The 20,793-nt window shown below is 45.6% G+C and overlaps 1 protein-coding gene across 5 annotated transcripts in view; it reads left to right on the forward strand.

Moving 5' to 3' along the window:
* The window catches only part of CDH13 (cadherin 13), a 1,454,811-nt gene that overhangs the window by 1,401,302 nt on the left and 32,716 nt on the right, over nucleotides 1-20,793 (forward strand). For all 5 annotated transcript variants that reach the window (XM_053609618.1, XM_053609625.1, XM_053609630.1 and 2 more), the window contains one exon: nucleotides 14,346-14,488. In XM_053609618.1, the coding sequence (XP_053465593.1) occupies nucleotides 14,346-14,488 (143 nt within the window). The remainder of the gene's footprint in view (nucleotides 1-14,345; nucleotides 14,489-20,793) is intronic.

Genomic DNA, 20,793 nt, shown 5'->3' on the forward strand with positions numbered 1-20,793 from the left:
GACTCAGCCTTGCCAAGTACCAAATGCCTATCTCTGGACCCGCTGCATCAAAATCCCGTGGGAGATACAAAACCCAGAGCCTGAGGCCCCACCTCAGTCCCACCAATGCAGAACTCCAGCCTGGGAGATGGAACATAGCACCTGTTTCCAGAATCCACTTCTGTGGGGCCCATCGCCTAGGAAATACTACTATGGGCTTCTCCACTAATATTTGGGGAGGGGGACAAGAGCCAAGTCATACCCATGGCTACACCCCCTCTGGGCCAGCACCTGTCGGTACCAGCACCCGTAGGCTGGGTCAGGGTCAGTGCACACTCCTGGACTGATCAACCCCTCAATTTTGCTTCTGTGCTGGACGCCAGCTCTACATCATCCCCTATCACACATGGGTGAAGAATCTCTGCAGGGGATGAGCAGCGTGACCTGTCCTGGGCCCAGTCTGGCCAGTGATGTGATGTTAATTGCAGATGTGGGAGACAATCTAGAACATTCTAAAGCAAGGGCAGCCCTTTCCCTGCCAGTACTCTCAGAACACTAAACTAGACGACAACAAAGCAATGGGCCAAACAGTCAAGTTTTGGAGTAGCTTTAACAACTAATTGCTAATGAGAATTTCAAAACACTAATTTTCCAGAACAGAAAAGCAAGTTGTGCTCATTTATAACCTGTCATCTGCAATGAGACGGAGGATAATTCTTTCTGTGTTGTCAGTTAAGTTTTTGAGCCAGTCAGAATACAAAGTGGGGTGGCGGGCCATAAATCAGCTCTTCAGGAACTGATAAATGGATATTGTACAAACCCCACATTTGCATTGGCTCTGAAGACATAAATCTAACTCTCATGATCTACTTTTTAAAAAAATATATTCTCCTGAAGTCAGAGTGAGCAATTTATACAGGTATTCTTTCCTGGCTATTTATTTTTCTCACCTTTAATGACTGTCTTTTCAATTTCTGCACTTACACTACATTGTAAAATGTCACACATCACGTAAGAAAAACTATCAGACTTCAGTTTGAATCTGCCCACCAGGGATAATTGTGTAACATTTTTGCTCAACCATGAATAACAATCACTTTGGAAAAGGCTGTCATGATTTATTAGAGCCAGAAGGAACCTCAGAGACCATCATTTAACATGTCCTTTGTTTTATAGGTGAGGAAACCAAGGCCCAAGAGTGAAAGTCATAAGCCACATGTCACAGGCCACATTCATGACAGGACCGGGGCTCTTGTTGGGGTTTGGTAGAAACGAGAACCTTAGGTAGCATCCATTCAGGTGAATGTCAATGTCGGTGCGTTCTGCTACAGAGATTGCAACCATAAACAAAGATTCTGCAGGTGAGACTCCAAGGTCTCACTCAGCACTTGCCAAACTGGAAAAAAATGGGAGAAAAATCAAAATACCTCTATCATTTTTTGGCCCTCTGCCATTCAGTAGTATGCTGGAACTCATCATAGGAGGAGTGTTTGGTTTTTATTTTATTTTGCTATGGTAGCCCTGGAAACCATAGAGAACCCACTTCCTTGAAGGGCTTTTTCTTACATGTAAAAGCAGAAAGACTGTGGGAAGGGAAGCTGCTTAGTGTATGGAGAAAAGGCACATACATCATTCTATTTTTTTCCTCAACTTTATAAGCATTTTCAAATGTGGAAATGTTGAAAAAAACTATAGCAAGCACCCTCTCACCCATCACCAGATTCTACCGACAGCATTTTCTCCCACTTGCTTTACTCAGCACACAACTGTCCATTTGTTCTTTGGATCACCTCTCCATGGGGGTTCTCAAGGAAGCAGCTTCCAACCTTCTCGTTTTGAGAAAGAAAAATACTCCGTTTTGAAAATAAAATATCAATGTAAAGTTTAAAAGTCAAGAATGTGAGTAAATTAACATTAGAAGCTCTGAAAGATAAAATTATGTCCAACGGGCAAACAAGGCTTAGAAAGATCTGTATGTTTAGGACGTGAGGACTGAGGACTGATCAGGCTTGGGAACAACAAATCCTCTGAAGGGACCAGCTGACAGCCCTGCTCAGCAGTCAGAGAAGGGTGACCGGAGGACTAAACGGTTTGAGGAGGTAGAAGCCTGTTCCCACCCTCTGCTGATGTGCTCGCTTTTCAAAGGAGTTTGGGGGGGGTTCAAGGTTTTATTTTAAGTACCAATTTTGATTCATGCATTTGGAGGGAAGAATGGAAAACTGCCTGAGGGAAGGTACATTTCTTTTTCTTTTGTGTAGCAAAAGCTTTTGGGAAGAATGGGACTGTTCAAAGAGCCCATGTTCCTCCAAGGAGCCAGTCATGGAACGTCACATACTCAGACATAGCAGGAGTGTGCTTTGTGCATGAGAAGAGAAAATGGGACACCTGGCATGCATCAGAGTCACATGTCATGCTGTGCCTTGGAGCCTGTCCTTGACTACAAGGTTTAAGTCTATGATACACATGTGGGCCCTGGGGAGAAGAGCCCTCATCTCATGAGCTGGCCCTGCCACGCTATGAGCCATGAGTGGTGTGACTGGCTGAGCGTTGATTGGCACTGCTCGTGTGTGTTACATGTGCACACGTACTCACATGCATGTGAAGATACATTTCATTGGAGTTCCTATCAAATGACGAGAAAAGGTCTTGACAAACAGTTCAATAGCTCCTTCCTGCTAATATGTGCCAGGTAATTCTTGCACATGTGTGTGTGTGTGCGTGCATGCACGCGTGTGTGCATTTATTTCAGAGTATTATGGATGTATGAATGTTGTGGTTACACAAATCGCTTTTGTACAGCTTGAATCAAAGTTATAAGTGTGCCCATTACCCAGATAGTGTGCCCTGTACCCGTTAGACGTGAACTTCCCCCTCCCCCTCCCACCTTCTTGCCTCCTGTAGAGTTTCACTACCAACCACGCATGTGGGTGTTGACGGTCAACTAGTTCTGTTTCAATAGTGAGTCCAAGTGGTGTTGCTCTTCCGTTCTTGCAAAACGTCACTTAGAAGAATGGTCTCCAATTCTATCCAGGTTGTTGCAAAAGGTACAGTTAGTTCACCATTTTTATACATGTGAGTTCAGACAATTAAGTTCATGAATTCATCCTAGAAAAAGTGCCACATGAAGGGCTACAGACGTGCTCATTGCTGAGTATCACTACAGTTGCCTTCAAGGTGCTCCATTTGGGGAGCTGTGCACCCATGCAAGTCCCCTGTCCACCCTTCAAATCCATTTTGGAGCTCTTTTTCTGGAAGGACCACCAGAGCTGGTATCCTATGAGGTCTGATAATTAAGTCTGTGAACTCACCCCAGAAAACGTGCTTGGCAGGCTTTAGATCAAGGCAACAGGATGAGTTGGTGGAGGGAGGGGTCAGGGGTCAGCTCCTGAGGCTACCAAAGAATTTGAAGCCTGAAAGGGACCTGATTTACATTCTGTAAAGCTCACTCCCACTGCTGTGTGGGCAGCAGACTAGAAACTGTGATAGGATTGTGCTTCTACCCTAGTGCTGGTATAGGACCTCCTTCCTGCAGGACCATCGCGTGGCTGAGCCACATTCCCCCAAGTGTGGAGCAGCAGAGGGAGGCTCCCAGGGCCATCGTCACAACCTCTGTCCTTGGTACCATGGAACACACTTGTCTTCACACAGCCCTGCCGATCCCTGGGGAGCGATTCCTTGGAACTCCATGAGTCACCCTTCCATCTGCTTCTGCCATATTGACTTTTCTGCCCATTCACCCACCCACTGTTCTGTTCACCCGTCATTGACCAGGCCTGTTATGGGAGTGACGTGTGGCTGGTCACTGCCTATATGAAGAGCAGAAGACGTGGTCCACCCCTGGGAGGCCACCCTCTCATAGGAGAATCACGGTATCCAATACTGAGTGCCTTTGGTGAGGCCAGGCAAGTAAAGGAGGAGAGCCACAACGGGCTCTGCAGCCGAGCTGAGTACCCGCACGTAGAAGGCGGTCAAAGCCCACGTAGTGGGAGAAGGTAGGAAAGCAGTACCCAGGACTGGGAGCACCGGTTCTGAGCGGCAGGACCCCCTGTTTGGGGGATGGTGCCTCCAGACCCTGAGCCACATGAGGACCCTAGGTGTGCATTCCCCGGGGAGCTCTCTGCACATGAAACCCACATGCCTTTGGCTCCCAGAGACCCTGAAGCTCTCTGTGCAGCCACCCAGCCTCAGTCAGGGACAGTCTCTGCAGGTGGCCTTGCACTCAGTCACCACCAGAGAGAGCAGCCTAGTCGTCCCCTCAGCCAAGCACAGCTGCCTGTAGGAGCCTCCTTGCTTGGCAGCCAGCCAGGCCACGTTCACTGACCTTCAAGACGTAAGGCAGGGCTCAGCCATCCATCTCGCTGTGGTCCCAGCAGCAGCTGGTCTTGTTTATTGACTTCTCAAAAGCACCAGTAACTCTGCTCAGCTTGGTCTAAGGTGGGCTCAGAGACCCAGGTGCCAGGGCAAAGGCTCTGGCGTGTCGATTAATCACCCAATAAAAATAAACTCTGAGAAGAAATGCAGAGCAGTGATTAACGTCCCCATTCCAGTCTCCTGACATCCTGGTTTGCTCTCCCAGTGAGCATGTTTGTCTGAAATACCTTCCCCCAACCCCCAGGAGGCTGAGCACTTGGCCCAGAGCCACCACCCGCTGGCATTGAGTGGACAACAGCGGGGTGTGACCTGCTAGTAAGGGGAAGGAGCCGAACTGTGGAGGGCCTTGTCTACCAGAGACTGACGCACTAGACACCTGCTTCTCAGCCTTGCAACTAAGTACTTCTAACGTTGATTCATCAGCTGAACCCCACCATGATGCCGCCTGCCTTTGCCTCGTGTACTCCCAATCAGGAATTGAAAGCAGAGCTACCAGCAGCCCTTAACTGAAAGAAACAGGTAGCCCAGAAGGGGCTTGCACATATCACTTTAGATGAGGACCAAAGCAGACTCAAAACTGGAGAAACAAAATTTGATTCAGATCTTATTTGGGGGAAAAATAATGAAAATAAGTTTGTTTGTGTATATTTTAACCACAGCCATAGGCTGTTTCTTAAGCTAATCACAGATGAACAAAGGATCGTTTTGCTTTTGACATAATTTTTTCTTTTTCTTTTTTCTTTTTTCTTTTTTTCTTTTTTTGAGAGACAATCTCACTCAGTTGCCCTCAGTAGAGTGCGATGGTGTCATAGCTCACAGCAACCTCTGGCTCTTGGGCTCAAGTGATCCCCTTGCCTCAGCCTCCTGAGCAGCTGGGATCACAGGTGCTCACCACAACATCTGACTGGTTTTTCCATTTTTGGTAGAGGTGGGGTCTTGCTCTTGCTCAGGCTGGTCTCAGACTTGTAAGCCCAGGAAATCCACCTGCCCCAGCCTCCCAGAGTGTTAGAGTAACAGACGTGAGCCACCGTGCCCAGCTGACATAATTTATTCCACAACAGCCTGTGATGGTACATGCTACCCTTTGCTTCACGCTCAACTGCTCAACTCAAGCTGCACGTTTTTAAAGAGGTCATCTTGGGCGGCGCCTGTGGCTCAGTGAGTGGGACGCCGGCCCCATATGCCAAGGGTGGCGGGTTCAAACCCAGCCCCGGCCAAACTGCAACAAAAAAATAGCCGGGTGTTGTGGCGGGCGCCTGTGGTCCCAGCTGCTTGGGAGGCTGAGGCAGGAGAATCACGTAAGCCCAAGAGTTAGAGGTTGCTGTGAGCCGTGTGACGCCACAGCACTCTACCAGAGGGTGGTACAGTGAGACTCTGTCTCTACAAAAAAAGAAAAATAGTAAAAAAAAAAAAAAAAAGAAAAGAAAAGTTAAAAGAGGTCATCTTTCCAAACCCTTCTCAGGCTTTCTCCTGTTTCCAGGGGGCCTCCCCCACCCTTGGCAGGTCAGTCACTCTTCTGAAGTCTCGTGAACATGTGCACCCACTCCCCTTCCTTGGCCTCAGTTGTAAACACTCTTTTCCCTGCTGCATCTTTCCTCATCCTGGGTCTGCTTATGATTCCTTCTCTTTCTATTTTCACCTTATCCGTGACTGACGGCTAATAATTGTGTCTATCCACAGACCACCAGGTGGTAGTCAGATCTCTGTGTGCATAGAACTTTGTGAAGGGTCCCCTGCCCCTCCCCTCTGGCCACCTCCCTTCTACCCTCTGCTTCTGTGAGTTTGACCATTTGAGATTCCACAGAGAGGTGAGATGATTCCGTGTCGGTCTCTACGTGCCGGGTTCATTTCACTTGGCCTAATTCCTGGGCTTTGAGCATTGTCCTGGAATTCCGCATCTTCTGTGAGATTGACAGTGGTAGTCTGGGCAGGATTGGTGCTTATTCAGGATGGTTTTAGGCACTGGGAGACTTCCCACTGAGTCTGCTGACCAGGCGGACCCCGGAATTAAGCAGGATATCGGGTTTTGGGAGAGGATTCTAGGCCTGGTCGGGAATGTGTTCATGACGTCGAAAGTGGACTACTTGGAGGACGAGCTATCCTGGCAGGTCTTGTTCACATTTGTACCCACAGGCCTAGGAAGACAGCGAAAACGTGATAAAATCTTCATTGAATGAGTGAATGAATGGGCAAGGACCCTCACACTGAGGAAAGCACACAGTGTTACCAACTTGTACCCAATTCCAAGTCACCCTGTTCCTGTCTGAGTGCAATTCCAGTGCTTGGAAAAAGTCACCATCCTGGATACATGAATGTGAAGAATTTAACCCTGGCCCCAGCAGTGCACGTTAAGGAGCCAGGCTCTGACATAATGAAATTAACAACAATGATGATGATAATAATGGAAACCAGCTAGTGGTTGCATTTTTAACGTGCCTTTTTCCCACCTTTGCCACCACTGAGGATGTTAATCCATGTCTTTATCTATAATTAATGAGTGTGCTCAGATTTCTGAAGTCTCAGCCCATTTTTGAAAAGGGTCCCAGTTTTCCAACCCTTACAACGTTCTTTGATTACCACATTGAATCTCGTTCTATATTTCTCTGTATTGCTTTGCAATCAACTTGGCCGGTGGCAATAACGAAATGAGCCTTTAAAGATACTTTATAAAGCATCGCTGTGAAGACTTTGCTTTTCCTCTTGAATACCTGCTGCATTCATGGAGGTTTCAAGAAACAGGCTGAGGGAGGACAGCGGAGGCAAGGGTCAGGCAGGAGAGGTTATAAGTCACCTCTGGAAGTAAATTTGTGGAATGGAGATGAAGCCCTCACTAGAAAGAGGCTGGTACAGAAAAATCCTGCTACAGGCACAAAAGCTTATGTCGCAGCTGTTATGGAAAGATTTCTGGTAAATTCTAACAAGTAATTAGTAGCCTCAAACAAGACGCCAAGCGTGACCTTTGCTGGGAGATGCTCAGAGCAGACTTCCTTGCCTTGAACAGGTGGCTAGAGGACTTTTAGAGAGGATGCGTGCGATGGCTGGCAAGTAGCCGGTGCCTGAGAAATGTCAGATCCTTGTTTAGCAGGGAAGTCTGGGTGCCCATGGGGCTCTCACAGCAGAGGAGCGGGTCGGAGAGTCGCAGGAAAGGGTGGGCGCTCAGGATGGCGATTCTCAGGTGTTTGTCTGCAGGCACCCCCTGATCCCTGCTGATCCCGACTGTGTGGCGCCCAGCGGTGGCCCTCCACCTCCTCTCCCACTAGTGAAAGTGACAACATAAGGAGTGACCATCTTCTGTTATTATTTATATAGTTATTATTGAGCATTATTAGACACTAGTTCTCTGATCTCCGCATCACAGCAGAGCAGGTTATCTCAGTGGTAAGTTCCTTCCTTTGGCCTGGAAGTTGATAAAAGCCATCTAATAAAAGAACAGCTTAAGGCAATATTGCTTGAGAACTTCCAGCGATGAAGACGCTGAATTCATGCATATTTGCTGTATTACATTAAACCTTTCTCAAATGTGTACAATTTTTATAAACAAATCTAATTTCAAGAATGGTTTCTATCAGTTTAGTAGCTAGTTGTTTTGAGGAAACATTACCATTCTGTACATGGCAATGCTTTTTGTTCCTGAGTTATCCCCTCCTGAGGAAAGCCTGGCCATGGGGCGTACCCCTGGGTTTCAGCTCAGAGTTTAATCGTTATTCAGACAATGGCTGATCGCAAACTTTGGAAAACATGTTAAAAATGGAAAGGCCGTCATACATATTTCAACAGCCATGATGGTTCTAATACATGACACAATTAGAGGACCAGAGGCGTAGAGGAAGGAATCACCCAAGACAAACAGAAAGCCCAGTTTTGCTGCTTAAAAGCTGTGTGACTTGGGCAAGCTCCTGCACCACCCTGAACCTTTGTTTTCTCGTCCGTACAATGAGGGTGACAATACCTGCCTCCCAGCTGGATGGGGCAATACCACAGTCACGCATGTCCATGTTGTGTGTCCCCTCCTAGGTGATCAGTGGGTGTCCTAGTGACAGCTACAGGGACCGAGAAGAAAGTTGAAAAATAGAAAGTTACAGGCAGCATATGATGTGTTATGGGAAAACGTTTACACAGCCCTCGCCACAGTGTAATCAATGGCCACTTTCATGATTGTAAGTAATACCCTGACTACGTGTTGGAGCATAATATCCTAAATAGCGGAGAACCCACTGCAGCGTCCCCAGGGCCAAGCTCAGGCCTGGCACGGAACAGACACTCAGCAAATATGTATTCAAAATAAGCAGGTGAACAGTATAGTCACATTGAAAACACATAAGTGTGTGTGTGTGTGTGTGTGTGTGTGTGTGACAATATATACAAGCTAGAAGCTTCTAGACCAAAGTAATAATAGTGCTCATCTCTGGATGCAGATAACACTGACTTTAATTTTCTTCTTTTTGCTCCCCTATATTTATTGTCTGATTCCTCTGTAACAAATGCAGAAGATCAAAGCAGGGTTTCATTAGGTAAATGGGAATGTGGCTGCAGCCAGATACCACGCACCTGCAGGAGCAGGTCCCTGCAGGGTTCCAGCTTCCTCAAGGGTTGTCCTATGTAGTCTGCAGAATTAAAAGATTTTAAGAGAAAGAGGAATTAAGGAATTTCTAAAAATGAGTGGGATTTCTTTGATTCATCAGCTTTCTTATTCTGGTCATGGGATGTGCAGAAAGAGCTCACCCCGTAGCCTGAGTCTGCTGGCCCCAGAGAAGCCACTTGCAAGGCTGGCCCTCAGCTGGTATCTGAATCTCACGTCACACATGTTGCCACAACCCATTGCTGGAATTAGGTGCATCCTGTGGGACTGCCGTGGGAGCACACCCCTGGAAGATTGTGCCTGTCCCCTGAACTTGGCCCATGCCCTCTCCCTGTGCTGATTTTGCTCTGCACCTTTTCACTGTAATAAATTTTAGCCATGAGTATGACGATGTGTCATGTCCTGTGAGTCTTCCCAGCAAATCACTGAACCCAGAAATGGCCTTCAGGACCCCAACACATGACCACCTTTACTAAAGCCCCAATTGACAGCAGGTGTGAGACCCAAACCTCCTGAATGCACAGGGGTGGCCAGGACAGCACAGAGATGGTTGGACCAACAGAGAGAGATGGTCCAGTGGCCCTTTGCAGGGAGGGAGAGAGAGAGTTCTGCCTATGAGGGAGAGATAGGTGAGAACTTCAGGACAAAATGCATCTAACATCCTGGTCATCCAGGATGTGCGTCAATAAAACATGTTAAGGACAATCAAATATCTACTCAACAAGTGCCAGGCAGTGCTCTAGACCAGAACGTTCACCTGAGACAGATGAGGTCTCTGCCCTGGCGAGCTTATGTTCCAGGTCAGGGAGCTGCCAGGGGAGGAGACAGACACCAGCTGGGCAAACAGCAGTGGCCTCTCTAAGGAACAGAGAGGTCTTGGTATTTGAGCTGAGATACCAAAGATTACAAGACACACATGAGAAAATCTAGAAGACTCCAGTCCGTGAAGCAAGTGGAAAGGTCTTGAGATCAAACTGCATTTGGTGTTTTTAAGGCATGAAAGGAAGGCCAGTGTGTCTGCAGCTTAGGGAGGGTTTGGAGAGAGGTGGGAAACATGGCAGGAATTAGGCAGAGCCAGATGGATCCTCCGGGCCTTAGAAACAGTGATTAGGACTTTAGACTTTATTCTAGAACCATGGGAAGACACTGGAGGATTTTAAGCAGGGGCACTCCCAGTATGACAGAACGCTGACTGCTCTGTGGAGAACAGACTGTGGCAAGTCGAATGGAAGGAAAGGCCTGGGTACATCGCAGCGTCTCCCCTCCTGCTCCTGCACCAGGACAGCGGAGGCCCCTGCGTGTGTGAGAAGTGGCAAACCTCTCAGGTGTGATGAGCAGTGCCTGTTGTCACAGCAGGGGTAAGAACACGTGTAGAAAGCTGAGCCTTAGTCCACGTGGCATATGCCATGTGACAGAGTTGTAATCTGATAGAGCATCATGCAGGTGCCCACAGGATTCCACCAGGGGCTCTGGAAGGCCTGAAAAGGGGTCCAGGGAGAGACTGTTCCAGCCGTTAGTGAGCTGTGGCAGGTCGTAGCTCCATGCTGGGCCAAGCCAGCTATGCACCATCCTCCCAGCCCTGAGACCCTGCCAGGCCACCCCCCACGTGGCTGTGCACATCTGCTGGTGGTGACATCTCTCCCTCCAGGGGAAGTCCTGTTTACTGAGGCTGCTTCCTTTGACTCGAGGTCCCTGGCAGAGGGAGAGAGCACTGCCCCTTATCACTCACGAGCCCTGAGCTGTGATGGGCTGTGGCCATCGAACTAATCCAGGATTCAGGAATTTTCTGCCCTTCACTCTCATCTGTACATTTTTTTCTGAAGACTCGAAACACGCCTTTTTTTAACACTCAGAGCCATGACTACATGAGCTATTTTAAGACAATAGATTTTCTTCAGTTGGGAATTCTGTACCTTTTTAGCTCTGTTTTAAACCAAGTGGTTGACTTGAATTACCCAAGCAAGTATTTTATCTAATGTAAGAGGCCCAGGGGGCTGGAATTCAATGGGGACCTCAGTCCCCACCTCCTGTCACTGTGTTCTCTCCCGTTTTAGAGTTGTTTGTTTTCTTCAATAGGAATATTCCCCCAGTAGGAATATAAAACTACCCTGGATTTCCCCATTCCTGGTTTGTATTTTCCAGATTCCTTGCAGTCTTCCCTACCCTCATAGACTCCCCTTTGAGAATGAGCCACAATGATACTTATATCTCTTAAGTGTTGATCCGGAAAGCCAACCTTCCCTGGGACATGTGACTCAGCCGGATCCCTCTAGACCAGCACTTCTCCAACTGTAGTACTGGAACAATGCCCCAAAACCTTGGACCGGCTTCATGTGACATCAGCCCCAACCCAGAGCCCCTACCCAAGGTAATCAGAGCTAGCAGTTTTGTGAATAGCTCCCCAGCTACCCAGCACAGTACAGAGGCATCCCCACCCCAGACCTTCCCCTGCACAGCCTGCAACTTGGCTTCTGTTAATCTGTCTGCCCTGCATCTCCCCACCAACACCCAGATGAGGCCAAGCCTTGGCACACGCTTAAAGCAGCTTCTGTGAAGCTACATTACAGACCGAAATGAGCTCTGTTTTTAATTTGATTTTTTCTTTCCCCTGTAACAAGCAAAGTTCACATTACAGATAAATTGCCCAGAAATTCCAATTTAATAAGGCATATGCATTTTTCAGGCCTAGAAGCACAGAAAACATCTTGCACACTGGTACTTTTACACTGAAAGGTTTATTAAAAAGACAGCTTCGAAAATGTCAGAAATTTACATCGCATGCCTGGCTGATGGGTCAAATAGGCTGATTCGACAAAAGTGCTCGAAAGGCAGGAAGCAGAGGAGCAGGCTGGCTGGTGGCCCTCGGCTGTCTTCCCTCAGATGGGGAAGACATTCCCACCATTCAGTGTCTCCCACCCATTGCACCAACAGAACCTAAACCCAAGGAGCTGAGCTGGGGAGGGCTCAGCGAGTGACTATCCCTCTGTCCTTCTCTCTCGGTGGGTAGGATTCTAGATAGGAGCAGCAAGCTAGGCCTCAGGGGGCCCCAGGGGGCCCCAGGACATAGCCATAGTTCTTGCAGGTCTCCCAAGGGAAGGGGCACCAGATAATTGGGTCACTACAAAAGTTTTGAGACAGACTGTGTTATAGTCCTTTGTTTCACTTCCAAGAAACACGGCCAACAGCGTCCTTTCTGATTCACCCCTGCAAGTTCCAACTTGCTCAGCTTATCTGTGTTTCCAGGAGGGCTTCATTTATTTCTGTGTGCAGATTTTATGATTCTTGATTTTTGTGTATCTTAAAACTTTCCTAACAACCCGTGTACAGTAGAACCTCTGTAAGTGACCACCCAAGGGACTATAACGAACTGGTCAGCACACAGAGGTGGTCGCCATAAGGAACTAGGTGCACCATACTGATAGGTACCTGTGGTGCATGCCTGGTCTATGAAAATTTACTCAGCTTAAGGAGGGGGTCACTGTAGGGGTGGTCAGCTGTGGAGGGCCTGCTGAAATGAAATAGACAAATGAGAGAAGCGTAAGTAAAGGGTCCTGTGAAAACAGTTAAATCACAGCTACAGACACCTGATTGTTTTAAAGGACGAAAACTAGTGAGATGTGATCCTGTAAAACCACCCACACCCTGGCTCTCACTGGACATGTGACACTCGCGGGCCTACGTGCACCAGTGTCACTTTCAGAGGACCGCTTCCTGGTCACGGCTCTGTGTGTTTCGTTCCTCGTATAAGAAAACAACAAATGTGTTAATTGTACTGCAAAACTGCAGCAGCGTGAGACCAAGAAAAATGACAGAGGGACAAAGATCATTGCCTGTATACCATGTGGGAAAGCTGGATTATTCAAGTCCGTTTTTATTTATATTCTAAATGGAGTTGAGTAATCAGAGAATAAAATACAGTCCATTTAAAGCTGTCACTATTTCAAATACATTAACTCCCACCAACTCCTCCTGAGTCAACTGTGAACTCCTTACCTAAAAAAGGTGGTTCACCTTGCCCTGCATTCTTTGATTTCGTGATTGTTCCAATTGAAAGAAAAAGATGCAGCAAACATTTGCTAGGCACCCATTGTTCCCGGGGTACCCATGCAGCCTGGGGAGGGAGTGAGGACAACACCTGCTCTCAGGCGTGAGAAACAGACCTGGTAAAAGCCCAGCCCCTGCAATCCGGGGCACCTATGTTAACTTCCAGGTGGGCCACTGCCTAGCTGGGCTGCTCTAGGCAAGTTGCTAAGCTTCTCTGATTCTTGGTTACCTCATCTTTAAAACAAGGATTATGCCTACTCCATCAGGTCAAGTGGATCACAGAAATAAGTGCAGCCATGCCCATAAGTGTTTAGCACAGAGCTGGGCACAAGGGCACACTCTTACTTGCATTTTACTGACTATAGCTCAGTTTTCACCCTGACACCGAGGAGCTTAGAGTTTGGTGAGGATGACAGACCAGTAAGGCCCCTCCTGTGCTCTGACTGGCATGGTAATCTATGCATGTGCCCAGCAAGGACCCAGAGGGTGGGTGACTGATTCTTCTGGGGAGGTCACTCAGGGTGAAGAAGAGGAGATGTGAGTGGGTCTTGAGAAACAGTAGGAGTTTGCCAGGTGGAAGCAGAAATTACTACTTAAATGAAAGACTGGTGTTTTCAAAGCAGTTCACTCTCATGGGTAAGACATCGCTTCTGTTGTCACAAAATAGTGAAATGAAAATTGAGGCAGCAACGTGTCTGGGAAGCCCCGCGTTAGCCTCGTTCACTCTCTCCATCTGTCCCCGTCACTGCTGCTGCTGCTGCTTCAGAACACTGTCCCCCGGGGCTCTGCTTAGTCGGCTATTTCCAAAGCATTCTGGGGGACGGCACAGATTGCTTATGAAGAGGACACACGAGGCTCTGACCCCAGTGAAGCAGCCGCACACCCACAGCCCACTGTTAGGTGCACCACCCAAGGGCGCCCCGCATGGAGCCCAGCCCTCCACATCGGTTTCACTGGATCCTCAGAGCTACCCACAGCCTCGCTGGGGTGGTCCCCAGCTCCCAGAGGAGGTCACACCACTAGAACCCAGGTCTTTCTCACCCCAGAGCCCACACTGTCATGGCTCACATCACACTGACAGGGTGCACAGCAGGGTAGAGACGGCACAAAGGGAGCCATCAGGGCTGTGCAGAGCTGGGCAGAGCACCTTCCTCAGAGGCTGGCTGGAAGGAATAAAGAAGGTGCCCGTGCAGAGTGCTTTGCCCAGAGCAGGCCAGAGTGGACGGTCAGCCATTCCTTTCCAAATCACCACGGTGGCTGGGCTTTTGTGAAGCATCACCTGGTTCCTAGCATATGATCTGTGCCCAGCACTTAGTAAATGCTTCTTAAACTAATTGGAATGTAATCTGACCTTGCTTTTGGTTCTTTTCAGGTATTCTGTTTACAAGGACCCAGCAGGCTGGCTGAATATCAACCCCATCAATGGGACTGTTGACACCACAGCCGTGCTGGACCGTGAGTCCCCATTCGTCCACAACAGCGTGTACACTGCACTCTTCCTGGCAATTGACAGTGGTGAGTAATTTGAAAAAGACCATCAAGGCTTTGAAATGTCTTCTGATACACCCAGAGGTGTTCTTGAGATGCATAGAAACGTGTGTGGGCAGAGAAGCCAATGTTCACACACACACGTATTGAGTCAGTAACATCCCCGAGTCCTGGGCTCCTCGGGTCTCTGTGGAAAGTAATGTCCAGTGAGGGGTGTGCCCCTTCTCAGGCAGGCACCAAGGTTGGGGAGCCACACTGATGTCCCCTGCCTTGGTGTCATGCTGTCATTTGCAGAAGGTCCTGTGACTCAATACAATTTGAAGGAAAGCCCCAAAGGATGTTACCAACCCTGACTATTGAACTGTCTCCATGGCATTCATCCTATTATGACCTGCTACCATGGTAGACATCACTACATTCAGCTAGTAGCTTCCTGACCACAAACAGGTGCTGTTCATTCAAAAGCTGAAAATGCAACGATCCTGTGCCAAACCCTAATCTAGATGCTGGGAACACAGGAGTGAACAAACACAGCCTGTTCCTGTGGACCTGATACATCCCAGTGGATAAAGAAAGTAGAGTTCACGGTACCAGGGCTATCCCTGCCCTGTTGAGATCGGACTACAGGGGAAGGAAGGAAGGATTATTCCACTGACACAAACAAGCAGCTAGTTTCAGAGGATTGATCCCATCCTGCTTTAGGGAGGTCGGTAGATGTTGAGATTATGTTCCATGAGAATCTGGCATGACTGTGAATGACTCAGGGGTGTCCAACCTATGGCCCACATGCTGATTTTGTGAGAACTGTTTTGCTTATAAATGTTCTGCTTATTTTGTGAATATCATAAAAAGCATGCATGGACCTTTTTTTTCTTTTGCTAATCAGCTTTCATTAGTATTATTTTTTCTGTGGACCAAGACAACACTTATTCTTCCAATGCATAGAGAAAAGGTTGGACGACCCCTGGATAGGGAGAGGAAATTTTGCTTAGGGAGTTGCTAGTGCAGAAGCGATGAGAGCATTAGAACAGAAAAGCTTTCCAGAAGGACATTAACAGAGGATGGCAATAAGCCAAGGGGATGTTTAAAATGCTGTATAAATGAAAAATATCAACTATAGCTCAGCTAAGTAAAGACTTCAGGGTTTTGAACTACATAAAACTATGTATACTTGTAGAAAAACATCTCAGCTAAGAATGCCACAAAGGAAGGTTGAAATATAGCATGGTATAGTTGCCATTGCCTTATGAAATATTGTATGCAATTATTAATTAAAAAAATACAGTGTAATTTTTTTTTGGCTCAGCACCTGTAGCTCAGAGGCTAGGGCTCCAGCTACATACACCAGAGCTGGTGGGTTTGAACCCAGCCCAGGCCTGCTAAAAACAACAACTACAACCAAAAATAGCTGAGCGTTGTGGCGGGTGCCTGTCATCCCAGCTCCTTAGGAGGCTGAGGCAAGAGAATCGCTCAAGCCCAAGAGTTTGAGGTTGCTGTGAGCTGTGACACCACGGTACTCTACCGAGGGCAACAAAGTGAGACTCTGTCTCAAAAAAAAAAAAAATACAGTATACTTTTTGACAGAAAGGAGAGCCTTCTTTCCAGGTAGCCAGTAATCAATCAAATGACACTTCTGTGTATACGTCTTGCCCACACATATTAAGGAGAACAAGATCATGATTTACACATTAGGAAAGAGACACAGAATTTTGTGAATTTCTCAAAGTCATATCATTAAGATGATTTTTCCTGTCTTCGCTTTCTTGCACCTTTAATATTCTTTAAAATTTCTACCTGGACGCAGTAACATGTTTTAAGTTCTACCATGCCACCTAGAAGCTACCAGATTGTGAGGAAATAACTTACAATGTTGTCAAGAGTCAGTGAGACCTGACAAGCACATGTTTCGCCTGAGGGAACGCGGTCTCATGCATGTTTTCTCCACATTCAGCAAACGCCCACATGAGCTCTGGCAGTGTGACTACAGGAGCTTCCTACAGACTCTGAGGCTCAGTGGTCACTTTCTATAAAACGAGGAAGATAATTCCTACTTAAAAGAAATGACAGTGGAGGGTGGTACCCTCTAGACTCTGCATCAAAAGCCACATGTAATGTGAATCCCACCCCAATGAGGGTTCCAGACACGAGAGGGTGACGCCAACACTGGTCCCTCCCATGACCCAAGAAAAAGACAGCTTGAGAGCTTCTTCTTGTGTAATCCTGTTCATACCAATATCAGACAAAGAAATTTAAAATCTGTTATCACAGATGTTTCCAAAGGACTGAAATGTCCCTAAAGATGTAATGGCAAATAGAAACCAGTTGGCATTAATATACAAAACCATCATTAGGAATAATAATCTTGAACAAGGCCCCAAAGACTTAGAGCAAAAAAGAACACAATGTTAAAAAGACCTCATAGATCAGAGCAACTTTTGTTTAAAAGCTCCTTTTTGTCACTCACTGAACACTTATCTCTCTAGGTATTATGTTTAACCAGGAAAAAAAAAAAAAAACACAATCTAGTAGATCAAAGTTAATAGCACTAAGTGATATCTCAACTTTATCTGAAGTGAGCATTTGTTTTTATTAATTTTATAGAAATTCAATTTGTTTGATGGAATGAAACAATAAGGATTTTTGTCATATAACTCTAGGAAGCTAAGGCAAAATAAAGTGAAATGCCCAGAACAAGGAGTCACTCAGGAATTTATACAAAAATATGTCAATAAAATATATGGCTGCAGAAACTTCTAGGTAGGATGTATAAACCTATACATTCTGCTATAAAACTAGAGAAATCCAGATAAATTACAAAGGTCAGATGATACCCCCCAAAATCTGCATTTATAAAGGCATCAGAGGATGGCAATAGCAGGGAAGTCTGGATGAACTAAATACCAAAGAGGAAAGAAGCATTCCAGAAAGAGTATCCAGAGCCAGTTTTTCTTTTTCTCCTTCTGGGGGCATCTTCTGATTCTGGGAGAGTCAGATGAGGAAGGAGGGAAAGAAACCAGGAATGCCCATTAGATTTGAGGGAGCTGGCACAAAAAACTGGACTCTTACATGCCTTTAACCACATGGACAGAGTGGGGCAGAATGAAATCTCCTGGGGTCCTACAGGGAAAGGGACCTACCTGAGGAAGGAGGCTCTCCTCCCACCCAGTCCACTTCTTGTTTAAGATAGTTGTCAGATTTGGGGGCACAAGGAGTTGGAAGGTGGGATAAAGGATGGCTGGAGAGCTGGGATGGGAACCACTGAAGGGCAGAGCTGGGTCTCCTAGAGCCCTCAGGACTGAGCTACTTACTCTAGGCTCTCAGTCAGAAGCCTAGAGGGCCATGACATCACTAGACCTGGAAAGGAACAGGAATATGTAAGTGGTCAAGAGAAAAATTAGCCTGCAGAGGATCCATTGCTCTGAATTAGCACACAAAGACTTTAAAACAACCATGATTACTGTGTTCGAGGAAATAGAATAAGAGACAGATTAAAGCAGAGAGAATTACACCAGAGATTTCAAATATACAAGAAAGAATCAAGGGATTTTTTTTTTTTTTGGCCAGGGCTAGGTTTGAACCCACCACTCCAGCATATGGGACCGGCACCCTACTCCTTGAGACACAGGCGCAGCCCGAATCAAGGGATATTTTAGAAGTGAAATATATACTATCTGATATTACGAACTCAATAGGTAGATTTCACAGCAGAACACAGGATTTTTTTTTTTTTTTTTGTAGAGACAGAGTCTCACTGTACCGCCCTTGGGTAGAGAGCCGTGGCGTCACACGGCTCACAGCAGCAACCTCTAACTCTCGGGCTTACGCGATTCTCTTGCCTCAGCCTCCCAAGCAGCTGGGACTACACGCGCCCACCACAACACCTGGCTATTTTTTGTTGCAGTTTGGCCAGGGCTGGGTTTGAACCCGCCACCCTCGGCATATGGGGCCGGCGCCCTACTCATTGAGCCACAGGCGCCACCCAACACAGGATTTTTGACCCAGACTGTGCCTCTATGGAAAATACTCCAGCAGAAGCACAAAGAGAAGAAAGTACGGAAAGAAATCAGAGAAGAAACTAGTGGAGTAGGCATGATATTGGAGTCACAGAAGGATAGGAGAGAGATAATGAGCAGAAAAAAAATATTTAAAAACATAATAGCTAGGGATTTTCTAAAATTGATGAAAGACATTTACCCACAAGTTCAAAAAGTTCACCAAGCCACAATCAGGATAAATGTGAAGAAAAGTCCTACCTCAGGCATCATAATCAAACTGATAAAAACCAAAACCAAAGAAAAAATGTTAACACAGCCTGAGAATAGAAGAGATGATCACCTGAAAGGAGCAACAATGTGACGCATGGTTGATCTATAAATAGAGATGATGGATCTAGAAGTCAGCGGGAAAACATTTATCTGAGCACTTTAAAGACACCTGCCAACCTAGAATTCTACAGGCTTCAAGTTTTTCTTTCAAGATGAAGGATAATTAAAGACTTTTTGGATGAACAAAAAGTGAACAGTTGTGCTGCAAGTAGGTTCATATCTTTTACTAAAGAGAATGTTTCAGGCAAAGGGAAATGATCCCAGAGAGACCTGAAAATGGAAGAAGCATACATAAAAAATAGAAGGTAAATACCTGGGTAATATAATAATTGTAATTACATGAGTTAAAAATATTTATAAAACTAAAACATATGACAACAATAACAAAGGTGGGAAGCAAGAAATACATAATAGTCAAAACAGGGTCGACTGCATTGGTGATATGGTTAAAATAATACTTCTTAAGAGATTGTAATAAGCCCACATGTCTACACTGTAACCTTGGGTAACCACTAAAAGAGTAAAAGAATGTAAACTAACAAATTAATAGAAGGGAAAAAGAGTTTGATTAATTCAGAAGAAGACAAGAAAGGAAGGGAAAAGAGCATGAAAAGGTGGACCAAATAGAAAAACAAAGCAATACAATAAATATAAACCTAATTATACCATAATTAAATGCAAAATGTAGGAAGATTAAATATTCCAAGTAAAATCATCAAACTTTTATTTGATGCTGCATGAAATAGACAAACTTTAAATAAGAGGAGAAAGAAAGGATGAAAGTAAAAGATAGAAAAATGCAGCTGGATAATAATATCCCTCCCGAAAACAATATAACAGTATACTTGAAGGCAGCGTTTTCCAACCATTTTTATCTCACAGCACACTTGCACCTATAGTTAAACTTCCATGGCATACTTAAATTACATTGATAAAAAAAAAAAAGTAAAAAAGAAAGAATATGCTTACTATGCTTTGAATTTATTTCAAAAACAATTTAATTAATAATCTTCAAAAATTTTCACAGCACACCTAAGATCCTCTCATGGCACATCAGTGTGCTGCACCCCACCAGTTGAAAATCACTGCTGCGTGGCAAGAAACATGATGGGAGATAAGGGGCCATTTCATACTGATAAAGGAAGCAAAGAGGAGGCCATCACAATCCTAAATCTACACCCAGCAGCAAAAGTTGAAAATATGCAGAACAGAGGAAAACAAAAAGAGCAACAGGCAAATCCACGGTCATTCTGGGAAAAGTTGACCCATCTCTCACATTAGCCAAGAGAAAAAACAACGAGAAGTACAGCCACATGGCTGGGTACCCATAGCTCAGTGTTTAGATTACCGGCCCTATGCACTGGGGGTGGCAGGTTCAAACCCGGCCTGGGCCTGCTAAACTTTAAAAAGAAGAAAAAAAAGAAAAAAAGAATACAGATGCAGATTTGAGCCACACAATTAACAAACGCAACCAACTATCGCGTATAGAAATTTGAATTACATGACATGATCCGTAGGAAAATCTCATGTCATGTATAGAGATTTGAATCACACAATTAACAAACTCAACCAGCTATCATACATACAGCACTGAACTCAACAACTAGATTCATTCTTTTCAAGTTCACAAGGAAAATTTGTACCAAATGTGTTCACATGCAGGGCCGTATAAAAAAGCCTGACAATTTTTTTTAAAACTACAATTATTCAGAGTATGTCTTCCAATCACAATGGAATTAAGCTAAAATTGAATAAGAAAATATAACTAGAAACACCTCAACTGCCCAAACATAGAACAATATGCTTTTAAGTAATCCATAGTCAAAAAGAATGTTAAATAGAAAATATTGGGGAAAGTATAATGAAATTACGAAATATCAAAACTTAGGGAATACAATATACCAGTGTTCAGAGGAAAATTCTAGAAAAATGGGAAACAAACATACAAGATAAAAATCAACAAATCCAAAAGCTTGCCTATTGAAAAGATTTAATAAAGATTTAATA

This window comes from Nycticebus coucang, chromosome 2, assembly GCF_027406575.1.
Source record: "Nycticebus coucang isolate mNycCou1 chromosome 2, mNycCou1.pri, whole genome shotgun sequence".
Lineage (NCBI taxonomy): Eukaryota > Metazoa > Chordata > Mammalia > Primates > Lorisidae > Nycticebus > Nycticebus coucang.